A 21,059-nucleotide genomic window follows, 5' to 3' on the forward strand; every position below is an offset into this window, starting at 1 on the left:
ATATTAAACAAATATTTATTTTTGAACATCACATAGAGCTAACAAAAAAACTTGTAACTCGTTTGAATCTCAAAATTTGAGATTTATTATTATAACATAGACTCACTTAATAAATATGAATACTTTCTATTTCTATTTTTTTTTATAGTTTAATGATTAGAAATAAAAAGCTTTTAATTTCAAATTATATGTGACAATTTCATTTACAATTTCAGAGATGTATGATAATCTCATAAATTGAAAAACTATTTTTTAATGAAATTGCTTTTAAAACTTCATTTTGATAAAAATATTAATTCATATTTGCTCATCCATCTCAGAAATGAATTTCTTAAATGTATTTTTTTTCAATTTTATTTTATCAAACAAAGGAATAAAGCACCACCCTCCTTCCGCATAGTCATAAGAGGAGTATACCTCTCATTTTATTAAATATAATTAAACAAGTTATTACAATTTGCACCTAATACATCGCACAATACAAATTTATTTATAAAATGAGGAATAAAACAAAAGTATTTTTTTTTCAATTTCTGAATGTTAAAAGTAACTAAAAATAATCACATAAGTGCAATGCTTTTGAAATTAATTTGAAATTATTTTCATTATAACTTAAATCTAATTTTATGAATGCATATCCTCCAACCCATTTGGAAATTGGAATAGCCTTGAACTTAATTGCTTGTTGTAGGGGTGCAAACGGATTGGATAGTGGTACGTATCCGTTTTTAATCTTTGAATACGGATACGAATTGGATATCGGATATCCGTATATATATACATAAATATTTTTGAGGTGGGCTACGGTGAGTTGCGAAGTAAAGCGACTATTTTACTTCACGCTCATATTTTGCGATTTTTAAGTTCAAAACTTCGATCCGAATCGTTCATCTTGTTCTTCATATTGAAATGTGCTTGTAGACCAAATTTTACATTTTTTGGAATTTTTTTACTATTTATTAAGAAATTTTGAAAGTCGCTGATCTGATGGTCCAGAAAATTTTACTGTTTTTTACTGTTCACAGCAAAACAGCAATTTTCAAAAATGCTTAATAAATAGTAAAAAAATTCCAAAAAATGTAAAATTTGGTCTCCAAGCACATTTCAATATGGATTAAACATCTAACGGTTCGGATCGGTCGTTTGGACTTTCAAAATAAAAATACGGCGTGAAGTAGAAATGTGGTTTACTTCGCAACTCACCGTAGCCCACCTCAATATTTTTATAATATATAGTAAACTATATGGTTATTTATCTATTATTCGAATACAAATAATTAAAATTCAAAATCATATCTATATTCTTATATACACAAATATTCAGATATTAGATATCCGTATCTAATTTTCAGATACGGATGCAAATACAATCACATAATATCCAACCCGTTTGCACCCCTAGCTTGTTGTCAAGATAGCTGAGCGAGCGCACGCTCTTATCCATGTGAATTGAATGAATGAATGCAATAATTGTAAGAAAACAGTAAAAAAAAAAAAAAAAAAAATGCAAATGCTTATCCATTCGCTTCCTTCTCCTTCCATGTGCGACGGTTAAATTATTAAAATTCAGATTCCTTATCAGTTATCAGGTGAGAGTTACCCAAACTTGACAGCAAGGCTATCTTTAGCCTTTCGGGTACCTCTCAACGGCCTTATGTAAGACAGAGACAAAAATATCTTTGTCCCACAAGGAACCTTCACATCTTCCTCCAGTCGACACAACATTCATATATTGCAATAGAATCAATGATTACCAATGAGCCGTAATTACTAACCAGGGATGTATATGCTCTTAGAGTACCATGATATAAAAACTCTCATAGTATCATGGATGTAGATTTTTTTTAAGAATTGAGTTAAATTTGATCATTGGTTTTATGCTTAGGGTGAAATCTGATTTAAAATTATAGAGATCAAGTATATAAAATCTTCCTACTACGAATAGGAGTCAATTTATAAGAATTTTCTTTTAAACTGTATTAAAAATAATTTATAAATATAAAAAAAATTAAAAATGAATGGGCTCAATGACTCCCATTTAATCAAGGTAGATCTGCTTTTGATCATGATTCACATCTTTATTTCTATTTTCAAAGTTTGAACATTTCATCTGAACCGCTCAACATGATCTCTATATTAAAATGTTTTTGGAGAGCAAATTTTTTTTTTTACTATTTTTAATTAGGTACAAAATCACTGTTTTAATGATCAAGAATAAGTTGAAAACAGTTAGTTATACATATCTAAAAAACAGTGAAAAAAATATAAAAATAAAATAAAATTTGGTCTCTAAACACATTTTAAAATGACAATCATGTTAAGTAGTCCCAAATTGAATGTTTGGGTCTAATAAATGTGAAAATGATGTGAAACATGATTGAAATACAAAACTAATAATGAGTTTGGCTAGTATAACATCAGTGTAATTTCAAACTATATAACACCAACTCTAAAACCTATCAAATCGACTTCAAACGGTAAATCCAAACCGTTCAAACCCATCTACTTTATTAGTTGTGCGTTTACATGCAAAATTTATAACTTTTCAAATTTATTTAGTATTAAGTCAAGCGGTCAAATGTGTGAGTTTTTAAATTAATTTTAATACATTAATTTTTCAATATTTTTGCCGCTTGATTTGATACTAAAATAACTCGAAAACATAAAAAAATTTGTATGTAAACGCATCACTCATAATGTAAATCGGTTTGAACGGTTTGAATTGGTCGTTCGAAGTCGATTTGATAAGTTTTAGAGTTAATGTTATATAGACTGAAATGACACTGATGTTATATTAGCCAAACTCACTGATAATATATCTTACCCTACTATAGTAAAATTCTAATTTGATATGATATTTTCGGATAACATAAAAGATCTCCCTCAAATTATTAGATAAAAAGATCATCTTGAAAACCTTAGTTTTGATATGAATTGTGGTGATTTCGTAAGTATGATAGAACGATGTCATGATTTTTGGAAGGACTATCTTCCAATCAATTGGATTGGATACTATATTTTAAGTTGGAGTAATTTTATGTGGTGTGTAATAATTTCTAAATCAATTTTAGATTTCGATATCATTGGAATCGAAATAAACGTGCAAGTTCACTATTACATAGCCATCCAACTTGTGGTTAAAATTAATTTATCAACTAACAAAGCATCGTGTCCATGTGGAGCAAATTGGAGGTTTGAATTGATCAATTCATATATTAACCCGTTACATCATATGATCTGAATTATTATTATAATAATTTTCAGTGACTGACGAAATCACACCTCGATAAAGTATTTTGAGTTAAATACTTACCCAAATAATTTTGATTTCTTCTCAAAAGATTTTTTTTTTTTTTTTGCTGTTCCTATCGGAACAATTTTACAAGGTTGGTTTAAATTTGCAATATGGATCAATAGATCATACAAGTTTATATAAGATATGGATAAGCAAGTTGAGGGAGGTCCGATTCCACAGGCTCTTTTCTTGAAAATGACCCGCCTCATAAATTGACGCAAACTCTTTTTTCACTAGATGACAGGGATCAGCAGGCGGCCGCATTCAATTATACTTCCCTCCAGTTTTACCCCTCACACCGTTCTAAATTCTCAAACAGCTACCAAGGGTACTTTCGTCATTCCACAATCCTGGCCCTTCTATAAGAAAGCCCCCCCTCGATAGCCACGAATTTTAGCTTCAAAGTCAGCTCGACCTCGAAAAATAACTATAAAAGAAGCTCACGCAAATCCCAGAAGGTCACACAAATTCCCCCCCACCCAAAAAAAAAAGAAAGAAATTTCCGATTCACTCCTTACCAAAATACAAAGTTGTGAGCGATAAGCTGACCGATTGCTCCGGCGATCGGAAATCTGAGACGGTGACTTCGCAAATCTCCTTGGAAGTGTCGAGCGGTTCTACCTCCCATCTAGCTGCTGTATGATGGGATTTTCTCTGTTTCCCATGAAAACCTCGACTAGGATGCTGTGGAGCACCAGCTTCTTCCGTCATAAGTACTACCGCTCTTGTTAGTCCGTGAACTATACAGTTCAATTGGGTGGGCGGGTATAATTACTGTACTAAAGAAGTTTCTTTGTTGTTTTGTGAAAAAGAAAGTTTCTTTGTTGTTTGGAGATTTACTTCTGAGATAAAGAGGAGAGGGAGATCCAGCCTGAAGAGTTATTGATAGACCTAAGACCGTGAAAGAATGATGAATTCGCGCAGCTTAATTTTCGATTCTAATAGTGTGCCGCAAGGCCAGATCCTTCTTTTTGGTGGCGGGAATGCGATCTTTCGTGGTATTTTATTTATTTTTTATTTGAGGTTCAATTACAGATTTGGTTTACTTACTTTTGGTTCAGGTCATTAGACAAAGGTTCATGCTATTTTGACCATCAAATCTAAATCTAGCTTCTTAAATAAAAAGGAAATCAGTGTAAATTTTACCATCTAGCACGTTTTAAAATAAATTGGCTTATCGAGTCAATTAAAAAAAAAAAAAAAAAAAAAAAAAAAAAACTAATTTAACTTCAAGGCAAGGTGAAAACTGAAGAATTGGACTAAAATTTGTAGTTTATTTATGAGATATTGATAGATCTATTTGGATTGTTTTTCTCTATTTGTTTTGATCATTAGAAAAACTGATTGATGGTTTTGTGGTTGTGTCGGGGTGTTGAATAAAGGTGCGAGAGCAGTGGTGGGAATGGAAGAAGGACGAGGGGTGAAGCGACCCTTCTTCACTACTGCAGAGGACCTGTGGGATGAAGAATACTATGACGATCAGATGCCTGAAAAAAAGCGTCGCCTCACTGCTGAACAGGTGTGTGCCTCAAGGTTTTTTTAAGGTTTTCAGGTCTTTTATCCTTGTCAAGTTACCAGATGGTAGTTCTATCGAAGGTTTAGTGGGCACTGTCATTGACTCTTACCATAACTCGAAACTGTCTGATTTATTTTGTTATAACAAGAGGTTAAAAAAGTGTTCAATTTTGTCTACAAATTAATTACTTCTTTTGAGATGATGGAATGATCCTTTTTGAAGGATTCTATGTGGAAGGAAAACAAGAGAATTTGGGGCACTGGTTTATATGATTTGTGGTATGTAAAAGCAAAAGAAAAAGACTGTTGATCTGTGCAGATTCTGAAGCTGGAGCAGAGCTTCGAGGAAGATAACAAGCTGGAGCCGGAGAGGAAGAGTGAACTGGCGAAGAAGCTTGGGCTGCAGCCCAGGCAGATAGCTGTGTGGTTTCAAAATCGCCGAGCCAGGTGGAAGACAAAGAACCTCGAACAGGAGTATGACCGCCTCAAATTCTCCTATGATGCTCTCCGTGCTGACCATGAATCTGCTCTCAAGGAAAATGATCTCCTTCATACTAAGGTCAACTTTCTAGCCCTTTATTCACAGCATACTTATTCATTTACAGTTTACAAATGTTTTCACTGTAAAGGAACAAAAAAGTTGAGTGATTTCTTTTTTGATTGATATCTAAACTGATTGTATGGAAGAAGTAAGAATAGGTTTGATTGCCTAAAAGCTAATATTTTGACTTTTGAGGGTCTGTTGTACAGATTAGTTCTTCTTTTTTTTAATTGAGAAGATAAATGGACCAAGAATTTATTATAAATATTTGGTGCTGCTGTACAATTTTGGAGCTGTCTTCTAAGTCTTGGTCCCCGCATTCCTTGGCTGTTTGTCCTAGAAATAAAATATTTCCTTTATATTCCACTTTCCAACTAGTTAATTGCTTGTTGGTTCAAGTGGGTACCTTCTTTGACATAAGCAGGGCATTTCTGTTATTCCATGCAACTCCTGTGGTGATTACGGGATGCAATGTCTGTCGAAAATGACTAAGTTACCCCTGGAAAGATATCAACTTGTAAAAATAATATTCTGAGTTAAATTTCTTCCATTATGGTAGTGCAGTACTATAATAGTCTAATTTATAATTTATTCTTAAAAATTGGGAAGACTGAATGGATTCTTGTAGAAACAATAAGGATAAAAAAATTAAACCTATTTTTCATGTATATATGTGAAAATGGAGTTTAAAGTTTTACTCATGTTAGCATTGCAGTATTGTTTATTGTTTAAGATTCCCTGTCTTTTAAATAAAAATCTTTTGCACTTCTTATCATGATTATGATTATTATTATTTAGTGAAATGCAATATCTACTTGCTTGTAGGTGAATGAAATGACCCAGATGTTACTTGCAAGAGGAGTTCAGCTGGATGAGCATTCAACAGCGGTGGCTGAAGCTACACCAATCACCGATCAATTATCCCCAACTGCCGCACAGCTACAAGTGGGGACAAGGGCTGAGGACCTGATGAGTGTGGGGACCACCAGAAGCACAGTTGTTGATGCTGAGGGGACCCACCACAGCGGTGACTCATATCAAGTTGGGGTTGGTGGGGTCCAGTCCGAGGAGGATGACAGCGTCTGTGATGAAGGATGCAGCTTCTTTCCTGAGCAGGCTCTCATTGAGAATCAAAGTTTCATAGATGATGTGGCAAATTTCAATTTTTGGGATTGGGGCTGCAGTGTTTGATCAAGTTGATTTGGTGCCAATTAACGATGATGAATTTTGTATTTGTATCTTTCGGCTCCCTCTCCTAGTCTCTTTTTACTATGTTCTGTGTTTTGTGTAATAATATTTCATAGATATGAATGATTGGAAGGACCATTATGTTACCTTTATATTATAAGTTTGAACTACATATTTTTATTGAGTTTTTGGTAAAATTCTGTCATTTAGAAACGTTTAAAACATATTTTTAACATTATGTACGATTGTCTTTTCTAAAAAAGAAAACCAGTAAATGTTATGAATCATTTTTATGTTGCGTTTCACTCAAGATTATTGTAATAATGTAAGAAATGAATAATTTATTTGCTTGTTACCTTTTCTTTGAAAGTTGAAACATAAGATGCGCATAAATGGTCGTTTCTAATTCAGTTCCTTTCGGGCCTAGAATATATTCTCGTAAGATTGTCGTGATTGATGGGGGAAGGTCGAAAATGTGGGACATTAATTATTTCATACTTTTTTGTTTTGTTCTGTATACCAGTTTATTACCAGACAGTTGGATGTATGATGATAATACGGTCCCATTCGACAAGTTAGCGTGCTTGTCTGGTCGTCTGGTTAAACATTATTCGTATCAAAACATTCTGTTGCATAATCCTTGTTAAAACTTGTAACGTTGATAAGTTAACCAGCATTTTTAAATGCGGTTTATATGACCGTATTCAAATATGTTCTTGCATATGTATCTATATAGTCGCCTAACAATTTGTACAAAATGTTTACGCGGATTTTCCAAACAAAGTTTACATTAAGAAAGATATGCAGTTGCATGTAATGCAAAAATGTATGGTAAAAATTGTTAATTAAATCGCATATAATTCTGCATATGCAGTCACATTTACAGCTAGATTGAAGTTACTGTGCAAGTTAATTCCCAACTCTTATGTGTTCTAAACTATAAACAATAACCCTTTGATCGAAAAGGAGTGAAGTCACATAAAATAAGAAATAAAACCCTCTGTTTGGAATTCATGTTGCGTATCTAATCGGAAGCAGAGGCGACGAAGGAAACGAGAGGAATTCGCACGACTTTACTCCTTCAAAACCCCGTTAGGAAATCCAAGCCTAAACAAAAATATTTGACGGGAATTATACAGAACCACGTGAAGTGATGCAAAACCCCTTCTCCCTGTTTACTCCGATTGATAATTTGACCGTGAGTCGATTTCTTGTTTGCTCCAATGAGGTGTGTTTCTACTTCTCTTCTTCTCTGTTCTTTTTCTTATCCACTGTCAAAAAGTTTCTTTTTGTTTCCTTTTCTTACAAATTTAAACCCTAGAAGCTAGATTTTGATGACATTATTTGTAAATTGAAAGAAGTTTAAGGGTAATTATAAAATTACTGAAAATGAATTCATTCTGAAAAATAATCTAATCGATCTTAAAATTTCAATTTAAAATCATGTCCATTATATTCTTTTCTTTTCTATTTTATTGAATTCTTACTTATTTTGTTTCCGATCACAGTGTAAGAGTTGACAGCCGTTTTTACAGCGGTGCATTGATACCTCCATTTTCTATGCTCAGCTGATTTTTTTTCTCAGTTGGAATTTCTGGAACTTTTAAAAGCTGCGGTAATGGGAACTAAGTTGAGGAAAGTGGCATAATGTATTAGACAATTGCCTTTTGGAATGTGGATCCGAAACAAAGATGATTTACTAAATGCTGGCATGATTGGTGCCTCCTAGGGAATTGTTGGTCTGTATCTGTATACCTCGCTTTCTGAAAAAAATGTTCAATTATGTCAGGTAAAACAAAAATTGGCAAGACTGCAACTGTAACTCTAATAGCGCTCAGAAATATTAGTATGTAACTTGCTAGGTGAGTATTTCTGGCACACTCATCAAGAAAAATAACCAGTGCATCGGTCTGTGTGACAGGAAAACGAAAAGAGACACTTGGGATGTGCAATCAAAATATTAGATATAAATTTGCAAAATCTTTTGTCAAAAAGAGACATGTTTAAACTTTCTTTCCTTAGAAAAAAAAGAGTCTAAGTTGCGACTGCTGTATGTTATTTCAAAATTTCGTTGGCTAACATGCTAAACAAAAAAAGTTTGTGTTTCTTCTTACAGTAAATTATTTCCAGATCATGAGTTGTATTAATAATAAAACGAGTTGAAGGATATAGGGAGCCGAGTGTCTCTGTTACTTTAGCTTAAATGGGCCGAAGTACAATGGGCCCAAACTTGAGATTCAGACTCCAACAGGAATTGATTTTCATGGTGCTCATGAGCTCATATGGCTGTAGTTTGTCTCAGAAAAGTTTTTTGTAGCAATTCCAGTAATACACTAAAAGGATAAAATATTAAACACATATCCAAAGTATGTACTTTTTTTAGAATGAAATGAAAAAAAGATGTTCTGAAGATACAGGAGGTTCTGAAATTTGTGGGAAAAAAGAAGAAGAAGAAAATGAACGCAAAAGACAAATCAACAAAGAAAACTGGCTGAAGGGACTGGATGAAATTATAAAAAGAAAAAAAGTAGAAAAAAAACCGAAAATAATACGTTAAGAAAATAAATTTTCGAATTATGTGCCGAGCATTTAACTAAGAAAGGAGATGCACTCTGAGAAGAAGCATGTAATTTTGGAACTTCTTTCTATAACTTCAATGCCAGCACTACAAGTTACTGAAATGTGAGCAGGCACTGCCCACCCACACACAAGTAGACGGTCATGGTAGCTTTCACCCTTACCGGAGTTGTGCAAGATGATTCAAAAATACTTTGCTACTCGCTAATTGATGTCAAGAGCAAACGGTAGAGATAAAGGGCGTATCACCCAAGCAACAGACGACCATATTGAATAGCAAATCATATATAACTGTAATGTATTACTAGGGAATATATTAGTCCCCAATCAGACTAAAAACATCTACCAGGTTTACTAATCCAAAATCTAAATAATTACATAATATTGATGAAATGATTGCCAACTTTGATAAACTAGTTGATTGAAATAAGGATGAAAGAAAAGCAAATTAAAACAAATAAGCCAGGATAGAACATCCTCAGCCATTTATTACAAAATCACTGATTAAATAGGGAAGCTGCGCAGGACGATGATGCAGAATCATCTAGTAGCTAGCATGGAATTTATCTCTTTCAAGATTTCGGTTGACAGATCGGGCCTTTTTTTTCTGACTGGATCGCTGCATCTAAGGCCCAATGAGATCATTTTCTTAGCCTCCTTAAATGGCCAGGGACCTGCTGAAACATCGATTAATGTCTTCAATGTACCCTTCTTCTTTGCCTCCTCCACCAATTGCCTTATACCCATTGGGTTTTTGCATGTAGCAAGTCGCAACAATATAATTCCAAAAGAATAAACATCAAATTGAGGAGTAATCTTCCCTGTTGAGAAGTATTCCGGGTCCATGTAGGCAAATGTTCCCTTCAGACAATCTGTCCAATGATATGGTATACTTGCGCTGGCTGTCCAATGATGTTGTCGGGTTTGAGATCACCATGCACAATACCATGAGGTTCACTACCGTGTAAGAAGCTTAGTGCAGAGCAGATCTCAAATGCAATACGAACTCGTGCTTGCCATGAAAGGGGCGAAGTGTTGTTTATGCATCGTAGACGGTCTTCTAGGCTACCATTTGGTAGGTACTCATAAATAAGTGCACGGATCTCTGCACATGCCCCTATGAGTTTCACAAGGTTTGGATGCCGCACTTTGCTTAGAATTTCAACCTATGTTGTTTAAAATAAGTAACTTATTGTTAATTAAAAAATTATAGTCACCCTAGACCTAGCTAGATGTGTTATGAATGCTTACCACAACTATACATATTTCCAATACAGAGTTTGAACCACATTTACCAAAACATATACAGTGCATAATATGTATGTAGTCCAATGTTCTTGTCTTTTTGGACTATTCTTTGCATATACATTGCTTTACTTTAATCGGTGGTTGCTTATCATTGCTAGTTTTACATAACAATATACACTATGATATCCAAAGAAAAACCAAAATGATTACATTGATGAGATAATTAATCAGATTATTTTTCTTTTCATGCATATTTCAAGGTGTAATTGATCTTTGAGTGAAACTACGGGATGTCATCTAGAGGAAAATGATCAAGACATTTCAATGTCATTTACTTGAGTCAAAGATGCATTTTAATTTTATTTAAATAAACATGTATAAATATACTGACTAAACTAGATACCTCCTGATTAAATTCTCTCTCTCCTTGGCTGCTTCCCTCTTTTAGCATCTTTATGGCAACTGTAGTGTTCTGGAGGATGCCCTTGTACACAATGCCAAACCCACCTTTTCCAAGTATAAGTGATTCTTTGAAATTCTTGGTTGCATCTTGGAGCTCTGAGTAGTTATATTTAGCATAGTTTCCCTTGGAAAGCCAATATGTCTCCTCCTTTGTTTTCTCTGATCTTCCTATACGGTGCATGTTCTACAATTAACAGAAATCACATAGGACTTAACTAGCAAAATATTTTTTTTCTGACAAAGAAAAAGGGTCAAGGCCTTATTTCATTAATCATTTTGAGGTTGCAAAAATTATGTAACTAAATATAGAAAAACAATTATGCTCAATACATTTGAGCATAAATAAAACAAAAGAAAGTAGAAATCAAGAAAAAAGTAAAATTAAATTATAAGTATTATTTATTATGATAATCATCTTTTCTTCTTAAGCGCATATTAACGAACTGTATCTCCATTGCGCTTCTACCTGGTCGACAAGTTAAGCAAATTGCATCTTTCTTCTCTAAAAGTTATTGTGCATCGTTCTCTCCATATAACAAATTGAGTGATTAGCAAGATGGATCTTTCTTTTCTGTTGAATCTAAATTTCTTTAAGCTTGCTATAGTGTCTAATACTAAACTAGCAAAATAATTGGTCAACAGATGATGTCTAGTACTAAACTAAACAAAAGAAAGTAAACAAGAAACATTAACATATGATGTGTTTGGCAATATTAACTTCCATTTTCCAATCTTCCAAAAAGCAAACCTACCTACACATCTCCGACAATGACATTATCTAAAACATGATTCTAAATAGCTAGCTATAACTACATAATAAATGTGCTATAGCTTTTTCGGACCTTAAAAACTATAATGTCATCAGCCGCTTTCCTTTTATCAGGGTACTAAATAGCTAGCTATAGTAGCGCAATAACTTTTTCGGACCTTTTAAGGGATGATGCAATGATCATTATTTAGAACCTTAATCTAAAACAAGTAGATCTCATATCCAAATCTGTTAAGGGTATGGAATTTTCTGATCCATCCAAAAACCTGGAAAAAATAAGAGGGCGAGGGGGTTGGGACGAATTATACCTTTTCAAGAAAGTCATTTAGAAATGTCAATAAATGTCCATTTTTACCCATGGCTGTTCTCCAAATTAACTTCTCTAAATCATCTGCCTTCTCCTCTTCAGAATTTAATTCTCTTGAAACTAATTCTGAAGTTTCCAGACCTGTCGTCTCCTATGACACCAAAACAACATTTTAGGTACAATGAAGGAACAAAATAATAGATTAATGGATGCAGTAACAAGGCTATTAATCTTGTTTCCTTTTTATATGTTTTCATAAAGATTTAATGAAGATATGATTTCTCATTTTAGTTTTTTTTTTTTTTTAAAATTCTTCAAACCATATACACAGTCATTAGCACTGATCATAAGTATCGCAAATATGATGATTACTTATGAGAACTGAGAATGTATGTACATAAAAATAATAGATACCAGGTCAATTATCATTCCGTCGGTTATATCTTGCTCTTCTGCTTGCCTAGCATATACCTCTGAAATTAACTTATTATATCCTGGCATTTTTAGTTTTTGCCCAAAAATTTTAGTCAATATGTCACTAATTGCTACAATGGAGCATCCTTTTCCGAAGGTCTGTAAAAAACCAATCTCCTCCACATTCAACCCGGATTCACTCAACGCGCGCCTTCTTCAACGCCAACTCAATTTTTTTCAATATTGAAATGCTCAAGCTTTCAAACTCTTCCCTCGTTATTGATCCCTTAACATCTATGAAACCTGAAAGCTTCTCAATGCAAAATGATGCCCTATTGTTTTTGCTTAGATCGATCTTCAACCTCTCACAAGCCTCACTGAGGCGAACACAAGCACGGCTGTTTTCAGAAACATCAATTCGGTTTTAATTGTTGCAAAAAAATAAATGAGCCTTTAATTTGAGGACAGTGCTAGAGCCACGTGTATCCAACAGGGACCATATATATCTTTAATACACTGTACTTCTAAATAGAAGTTATGTGAAATATACTTAACTTGGTAATTAAAAAATTGAATCATGATAATTGTTTTCATACCTCTATTTTCACATTTATTCTCACACTTAACTTCTATAACTGTTTTGAGACCACAAAAATCCCAACACTGATTTTTTTTCTTCTAAAGTATATATCTGCATGCACAGAAGTATTTATACCTAAGAACGGAAGTATTTATACCTACAAGGTGAATAATTTTTACGTATATAACTCTCTCCAACCAAATCTCAAATTATATGGGGGTACCACATACGTTTTTAGAGGTGAATTTTTTGTCTTAATTCAATCTCGTTCATATTTCTAACGATTTATGATGAATTCTGTTTCTGTGGTGGAACTCAAGAGTCATGAGAGATGAGAAAGAAAAGAAAATAGCGAATTTAATTGATGAATAGGGTATCGAACTTATTCAATAAGGAAATAGTTTGACCGCTTCGTTAATCAAGCGAACGATTCAAATTGAAGATCAGACGGTATAAGGTTCGATGGGCATCGAACCTACACTGATTCCCTTTTCACATGACTGGCTTCCTTCTCTAATGTAACTTGTAACTTCTTACAAATAATTTAAAACCTCTTGTATTTAAAAATTGATTATTTAGCTGAAAGTAATATGTAACATTGTGCTAATTAGCCTTGAACTTTACTAGAACTACATACATCATAACTTAACAATTCAATATTGCGAGGACTAGACTATGCTTCAATTTTTCTTCTCAACTTGAATAACTTCTTTAGTATGTATGATGTATCTCAACAAAATTTTCCTTCCCTCCCCACCTCTTTTCTCTCTTTTTTTTTTTTCTAGAACAAATAAATATAGATCGATTCAGGGGCGGATGTAAGATAAAGATATGGAGGTCAATGGACCCCTTTTTTAATTTTTAATTTTTAATTTTTTACATTTATGTATAATTTTCTATATAATTTAGAGTAAAATGTCATGAAATTATAAAATTTACTCCTATTCTTTGCAAAAAATTTATATGTGATTGACTTTTATATATATTTGACATTTATAGTTTAAAAAATCTGGCTCCGTCTTTAGATCAATCAAATTAGTCACCCTTTATGTGTTTTGTGGCTTCTCAACACCATCGAATAAGAAATAAAAAGCGATGCTTGAGCGATGGCGACATGCCAGGCGAATTGAGGTGAACTCAATCAAAAAATCATGGCGCTTCTTTATGAGCTTGTCCCATTGTGCTAAGTGTTGGACTGAAGTAATGGCTCAGTCACAAGTGCCTTCTCCTCTTCGGTGACGAAAGAGCAAGTGGTCTCCCCGTCTGTGTACAGTATGTATACCTTTCGTTTTTAGTTTGTATGTTTGTGTGATGTTTTGTGTTGCTTCATGCCTTCTCTTCTTCTACCTCTTCTCTTCTCTCTTTGCTTCGAGGTGACTGTTTCGAACTAGTTGATTTAGTTCTCAGTCCGGTTTGATCCAGTGCCTTTCTAGTTGATTGGTGACTGTCCTGGTCCAGTCGATTCAAGTTTTGGTCCGATTTGGATTCAGTGTCTTCTCGGCTATGTATACGTACAGAGGCAACAATCACTGGGCTCCTGTCACTCCAATCAAGCAAGGATAATCCAATTGTGTGTCCATAGAATGCACGTACCATGTGTGTATTTCTTTATTTACAGTTGTATATTTTCACATACACTCTTTGTCTAATTTATGTAACAACTAGTTTATAATTATTTTGATCAATGCAATCGCTTACGGACTTTCAGCCAAAAAAAAAAAAAATCACTCACCCGTCTCCCTTCTCCTCCCATGTACCTCTTCTGCAAAGCAGAGTTAAGGACTTTAGGAAGGTTGGTTAGGAGGATTTAATGCATGGGATCCGTCTGGCTCAGAATGCCAGTTTTATTTTTATTTTTTGTTTTCAAGTTTTGCATTTTTATATAGTAACCTTTAAGTTATATGATTTTACAAGAGAGTCCAAATAAATTATATATATATATATATATATATATATATATATATATATATGAGGAGGGTTCAAATGCCTCCATTTTTTGTGCCTCCATCATGCCTCCATTTTTAAAAACTTAAATAACTCAAAGTTTAAAACTTAAACGTCAAAAGAAAACCGTTAGATGTAATCTATGTTATTTTCTCTATGTGCCCATAAAAAATTATCACATTTTGATTTTGCTTTTATATGAATCAAGAAGTTGAAAAATCAACGTCTAGAAATTATCCACATTTGTATACTTTTTTACAAGCTCAAGATGACAATCAAAATAAAGTTGAAATGCCATAATTTTTTACATGTGCATAGATAAAATGATATAATTCATATCTAATGGTTTTATTTTGAATTTTAAGATTTAAATTTTGAGTTATTAAAGTTTTTAAAAATGGAGGCATGATGGAGGCACAAAAAATGGAGACATTTAAACCCTCCTCTATATATATATATATATATATATATATATATATATATATATATTTTAATTGAATGTTACATAATAGCATCGTTGTTATTTATTTATTTTTTTTATTCAATTTTAAGAAAGCAATAAAATCATCACTGATTTAAACCGAATTTTTTTTATATACCAAAATTAAAAAAAATAAACCGAATTTGCAGCCCCACTTAACGGACTGCAGGGGATGTTTTGGGTTGTTGTAACATGAAAAGTGGGGCTGTAGATTGACTCTGCAGTCCCTCCAAAATGGAGCTGTAGAGCCAATCTACGACCTGAGTAAAGGTAGAATTCTCGCAAAACGGGAGTGTTTTTTTTTTGTGTGTATTGTCATGGTATTTGAAAAAATTTCGGTGATTTAAATGCCGGCAAGTTTTTTTTTGTTTAAAATGAAGATAAACAAGTGCAATCCAACTATCCAAGTTTGTATGCCAGGTGTATACCAAGTGTATCCCCAACAGCCAGCCTGAATCCACCCTTTCCCTTATTTTTTGTAATAAATTTCTAAAGATAACTCTTCGGTTCTCTTTTATATCAAATCAGAGTATAAAGCACTTTGCCTATGTTGCATAGATATAAGTATGGGTGTTATATCGGATACGATACGGATACGGCGATACGTCAATTTTCAAAAATTTAGAATACGATACGTCTATTTTATATATACATATATTTTTATTATTATATATATTGTATTTAAATAATCATGATTTAAATCAAATTTGTATAAAAATTTACAGGCTTAACGTTAGTATATTGTAAATACTATAATTACCATTAGAATTTAGATGTAACACTGTGGCGCAGTGTTTAAGATTTTGGCTTCAAATTGGGATGGCCAAGTTCGATCCACACTGACAGCAAAAAACAAGTCACATTTCGGCCAGTGTACGCGCGGGTGCACTAGCACGTGCGCGGTTCACAGTTGCCTAGTGCACGTAAGTTCGATCCACACTGACAGCAAAAAACAAGTCACATTTCGGCCAGTGTACTCACAGTTGCCTAGTGCACGTGCGCGGTTCACAGTTGCCGTTCATGGTCCAGACACGTATCCAGCCGTATCGAGTGCCAAGTTCGATCCACACTGACAGCAAAAAACAAGTTACATTTCGGCCAGTGTACGCGCGGGTGCACTAGCACGTGCGCGGTTCACAGTTGCCGTTCATGGTCCAGACACGTATCCAGCCGTATCGAGTGCGTATGTTGACCGTATCGAGAGGTTAGGGATACGCCAGCTCATCTGATGCGTATCTGGTGCGTATCCATATCCGATATGCACCCGATACGGATACGATCCGATACGCACTCGATACGGATACGGTGCCTTGGGTGAAGTATCGGAGGAACATAGCTTTAAGCCCACCCTCGAAGAATCCTTTGGTTGGTGGCACAGTACAGAACAATTCCTTCTATAATCATCTTTCTATTTAATTTCCACATAAACCAATATATTTTTATTTTTTTGAAGAAAATGTGGAGGTCTAGCTCCGGATTTCATTGAAAAAGACACCAGTGGTGTCAGGATTTTACAAAAGTTTGAAAATAAAATAAAATAAGAAAAAGGTAGAAAATAAGGAAGTGTAAAGAAGCTCTACCAATATATATTGATATATTGCATTACACACACAAGCAAGCCCACCCACCCACACACACACACTCACAGAGAGCAGACAGACAGACTAGCAGAGGGGATGGAAAAACCTCCATTATGGTCAGGCCCAAAGACTCTACTTAAGAGCGAGACTCTTTATCAGGTTTTCTATTTATTGTTACTAATCACTATGAAAGCAGCAAGCTGAACCACTTAATTAGCAAACTTTCCTTTGGTAGTTTAATTACTATAATTTGTCATTTGAACTCATCAAACATTTAGGGAATCAGATCTGCTGCGATCCGAAATTGGAAAACAGTAACCCTGCAATTCTGTTTTTCGGAATCCAACTGTCCAAATTTTTTTGTGCATGTATCTTGAAACAGTTAGTTTTTCTGTGTACGCATTTGGATTTGAAAAAACAAGGATTTCAGGATACTCTTCACATGTGAAGAATTGTAGCAGATTCGAATCCAACATTTAGTAACAAGAGAAATTGACAAAAGGCAAACCAGTATTGTCGAGTTTGGCTAGTATAACATCAGTGTCATTTCAGCATATATAACACCAACTCTAAAATCTATCAAATTGACTTCGAACGACTAATTCAAACCGTTCAAACCGATTTACATTATAAGTGATGCATTTACATACAAATTTTTTATATTTTTGAGTTATTTTAGTAACAAATCAAGCGGTAAAAATATTGAAAAATTAATGTATTAAAATTAACTTAAAAACTCACATATTTGACCGCTTGACTTAATACTAAATAAATTCAAAAAGTTATAAATTTTGCATGTAAACACACAACTAATAAAGTAAATCGGTTTGAACAGTTTGGATTCACCGTTTGAAGTTAATTTGATAGATTTTAGAATTGGTGTTATATAGGTTGAAATGACACTGATGTTATACTAGCCAAACTTAGTATTGTCCGGCACTAAATAACTATGGTCCTGGTAATTGATTTAATAATTTCTAATCTTTGAAGTCTAATTGACAATCTTTTGCACTAAGAACCAAAAAACAACACTATTTTTTCATCATGAATTTTTCAGTATTGTACACGTGCTGAACATTTTTGCCCCTTAAATTTTAGTATGTATTGGATACAACTGTATATCCACGCGAGCCGGATTGCTTGAAAGAACTGCGCAACATAACTGCCAATGTGCAAAGGTATTTTGATTACAAGAATATATAAATAACGTAATTTGAAAGGTAATATACAGAAATAAAATAATTGCTTCAAAAAAAATAGAATTTACATAGTAACATTATAGTTGTTTTTGTACTGACAATTAGGTCCAGCATGGCTGTGCCACCTGATGAGGCTCTGTTTCTCAGCATGTTGCTTAAGCTAATGAATGCTAAAAACACGATGGAGATTGGTGTATACACTGGATATTCTCTCCTCAACACCGCTCTTGCCATACCGGATGATGGCAAAGTTAATATCATATTTTCATTTTTCTTGTTGATTACTAAACGTTGTTAATACTTTCTACAAGTTTTTTTTTTTTTTTTTTCATGAAAAGGCATATAACTATATAAGCTCATTTTATTACCAAAATCTAACATTACATCTCCATTAGATAGTAAAAAACATCCTAAAATATCCCATGAGTGAAAACTCAATTCAGATCATTGATAGAACATGGTGCCAGCTCAACCGTACCAGTAGGTACAGGAGCTAAATACTTTCTACAGTTTGAATTGGGACTTTTTCAAGTTCATGTTCTCATTGTTAAGTACATCAGGATCTGTTAGACTAAGCATTCTACCAGATTTATGAGCCAAATTTTACTGATTTGCAATTTATCTATGCAGATACTGGCAATTGACATTAACCGAGAGACATACAAGGTAGGCCTGCCAGTAATAGAGAAGGCTAGAGTGGCCCACAAGATTGAATTTCGAGAGGGCCCCGCGCTGACAATCTTAGAACAACTACTTACTGAGGTATAAAAAAAACTATGCTGGGGATGTTGGCCTTTTCTTCTGTTCTTACATATTCTACCCATTTTTTTTTATCACTTATACTTGAGCAATACCAAAATAGAAACGAAACTAGAAGAATACCAAATAAACACTAGCATGCAGATGATATACTATGTGTGCTAGCTGGCTCTGTATCAGTAACTGAGTCAACAAATTGTACCAGTATCTGGTTCTGAGATCAAGGGTTGCTGTGTGAAGAAGGTCCAATCAAACAGAGAATAACAATTTTTGGCTAGTGTTGATTAGAACTTTCGTTTGCAATCAAACAAAGTATTGCTGTATGTTCAATTAGCCTTGCATTGGCAGGAGAAGTACAGGGGGCTGTTCGACTTTGTATTTGTAGACGCAGACAAAGCTAACAACCTTAACTACCACAAAAGAGTAATGGAACTTGTGCGGGTCGGAGGTGTGATAGCCTACGACAACAGCTTGTACGGTGGGTTTGTGACAGCCCCACCTGACGAGCCTCTGTTCCGCGGGGATACTGACAGCAGAGATGTGATTGTTGAGCAAAACAAAGTTCTTGCTGCCGATCCGCAAATTGAGGTGTGCCAGTTGCCCATTGCAGATGGACTTACCTTGTGCCGGCGCCTCTATTAAGAACTTACATCAAGTGCCTTTTCTGGGATGAATAATTCCACATTATTATTTTTTTTTTAAGTGTGTGTTCAGCAGCATGGCGACACTGTGTTGTACTGCTCTATAAAATGCTGTAGGTAAAATAACACGCATGGAGTTTTCGAGGTGAATATTATCTTTGAGGTTATTGTACTGCTCTGCTGCTCTTCTTATTTCTGATTAATAAATTTTTTTTTAAAGGTTGGTGGCTTTAAATTCCTACTAACAATTTTATTGATAAAAAATCGTATTTACAATGGATCAAATAACCGTAATTCCTAAATCCATTATGTTATTCTCATAAAATCCTCTAAACTAATATAATATTCTAATCCTCTCGTAATAACTCTAATACCTTAATCATCATCTTGCTTCACGACCGGATCCGCTTCTTCGACCACCACTGTGCTCCAATGACGTCCGGATCTACTCACCATTGCGTTCCAATCGAAATGTTGATCATCCTAGTACTTTAATTACCATCTCGCTTTACGGTCGGATCCGCTTCTTCAACTGCCGCCGTACGTCGACGGTGACCGGATCTACTCACCGTCTTGCTCTAATCGAGATATGAACGCTATACTCCGAACTCCGACGATACCGCATTTTCAGCTCCAGTTTCTCACCCTCATTCTCCTCTCCATTCGAGAAGTAGAACCGAGGGAGAAGAGATGTTGCTTCGAAATTAGTTCCTTTCGGGCCTAGCAAATATTCTCGTAAGATTGTCGTGATTGATGGGGGAAGGTCGAAAATGTAGGACATTAATTATTTCCTGCTTTTTTGTTTTGTTCTGTATACCAGTCTATTACCAGACAGTTGGATGTATGATGATAATACGGTCCCATTCGACAAGTTAGCTTGCTTGTCTGGTCGTCTGGTTACACATTATTCGTATCAAAACACTCTGTTGCATAATCCTTGTTAAAATAAGTTAACCAGCATTTTTAAATGCGGTTTATATGGACAGTATAGGTACAAACTTCTTTGACTACATTAAACATAGTATGTAGTGATTAGTGAATGTCGATTCAAATATGTTCTTGCATATGTATATCTATACAGTTGCCTAACAATTTGTACAAAATGTTTAGGCGGATTTTCCAAACAAAGTTTACATTAAGAAAGATATGCAGTTGCATGTAATGAATGTATGGTTAAAATTGTTAATTAGATCGCATATAATTCTGCATATGCAGTTACATTGAAGTTACTGTGCAAGTTAATTCCCAACTCTCCACATAACGTTTTCTAAACTATGAACAATAACCCTCTGATCGAGGAGTGAAGTTACATAAAATAAGAAATAAAATCGGAATTTGTGTTGCGTATCTGATCGGAAGCAGAGGCGACGAAGAAAACAAGAGGAATTCGCGTGACTTTTCTCCTTCGAAATCAGTAAATCTGAACCATCTAAAAACAATATTTTTGTACCTATCTGAAAAAATAGTAAAAAAATTCCTAAAAATATAAAATTTGGTCTCCAAACATATTTTAGTATGGAGGTTAGGTTGAGCGGTTCGGATCGACTGTTTGAACTTTG

At 34.2% G+C, this 21,059-nt stretch overlaps 3 protein-coding genes across 5 annotated transcripts; 2 read left to right on the forward strand and 1 right to left on the reverse strand.

Moving 5' to 3' along the window:
* The first annotated feature begins 3,686 nt into the window (after positions 1-3,686).
* LOC144558097 (homeobox-leucine zipper protein HOX16-like) lies at positions 3,687-6,736 on the forward strand. Of its 3 annotated transcripts, none has more exons than XM_078306812.1 (4): positions 3,687-4,293; positions 4,678-4,817; positions 5,133-5,369; positions 6,177-6,736. In XM_078306812.1, exons 1-4 carry the CDS (start codon positions 4,203-4,205, stop codon positions 6,540-6,542), a joined length of 834 nt encoding a protein of 277 aa, XP_078162938.1. In that variant the 5' UTR covers positions 3,687-4,202; the 3' UTR covers positions 6,543-6,736. The 3 variants fall into 3 exon arrangements, with proteins under 3 accessions (XP_078162938.1, XP_078162937.1, XP_078162939.1); XM_078306811.1 differs by having other exon boundaries at positions 4,678-4,814; positions 5,130-5,369; XM_078306813.1 differs by having other exon boundaries at positions 3,691-4,293; positions 4,631-4,814; positions 5,130-5,369.
* A 2,649-nt stretch (positions 6,737-9,385) lies between these two features.
* On the reverse strand, positions 9,386-12,693 carry LOC144558309 (U-box domain-containing protein 70-like). Its single transcript, XM_078307123.1, has 4 exons — positions 12,317-12,693; positions 11,904-12,053; positions 10,768-11,010; positions 9,386-10,282 (listed from the first exon to the last, which is right to left on the reverse strand). The coding sequence occupies exons 1-4, from the start codon at positions 12,401-12,403 to the stop codon at positions 9,980-9,982; spliced, it is 783 nt and encodes a 260-aa protein (XP_078163249.1). The 5' UTR covers positions 12,404-12,693; the 3' UTR covers positions 9,386-9,979.
* Positions 12,694-16,903: 4,210 nt separating this feature from the next.
* On the forward strand, positions 16,904-19,723 carry LOC144558745 (caffeoyl-CoA O-methyltransferase-like). Its single transcript, XM_078307602.1, has 5 exons — positions 16,904-17,060; positions 18,000-18,079; positions 18,206-18,350; positions 18,731-18,862; positions 19,208-19,723. Exons 1-5 carry the CDS (start codon positions 16,998-17,000, stop codon positions 19,499-19,501), a joined length of 714 nt encoding a protein of 237 aa, XP_078163728.1. The 5' UTR covers positions 16,904-16,997; the 3' UTR covers positions 19,502-19,723.
* The last annotated feature ends 1,336 nt before the right edge of the window (positions 19,724-21,059 follow it).

This window comes from Carex rostrata, chromosome 8 (genome assembly GCF_964058835.1).
Source record: "Carex rostrata chromosome 8, lpCarRost1.2, whole genome shotgun sequence".
Taxonomy (NCBI): Eukaryota; Viridiplantae; Streptophyta; class Magnoliopsida; order Poales; family Cyperaceae; genus Carex; species Carex rostrata.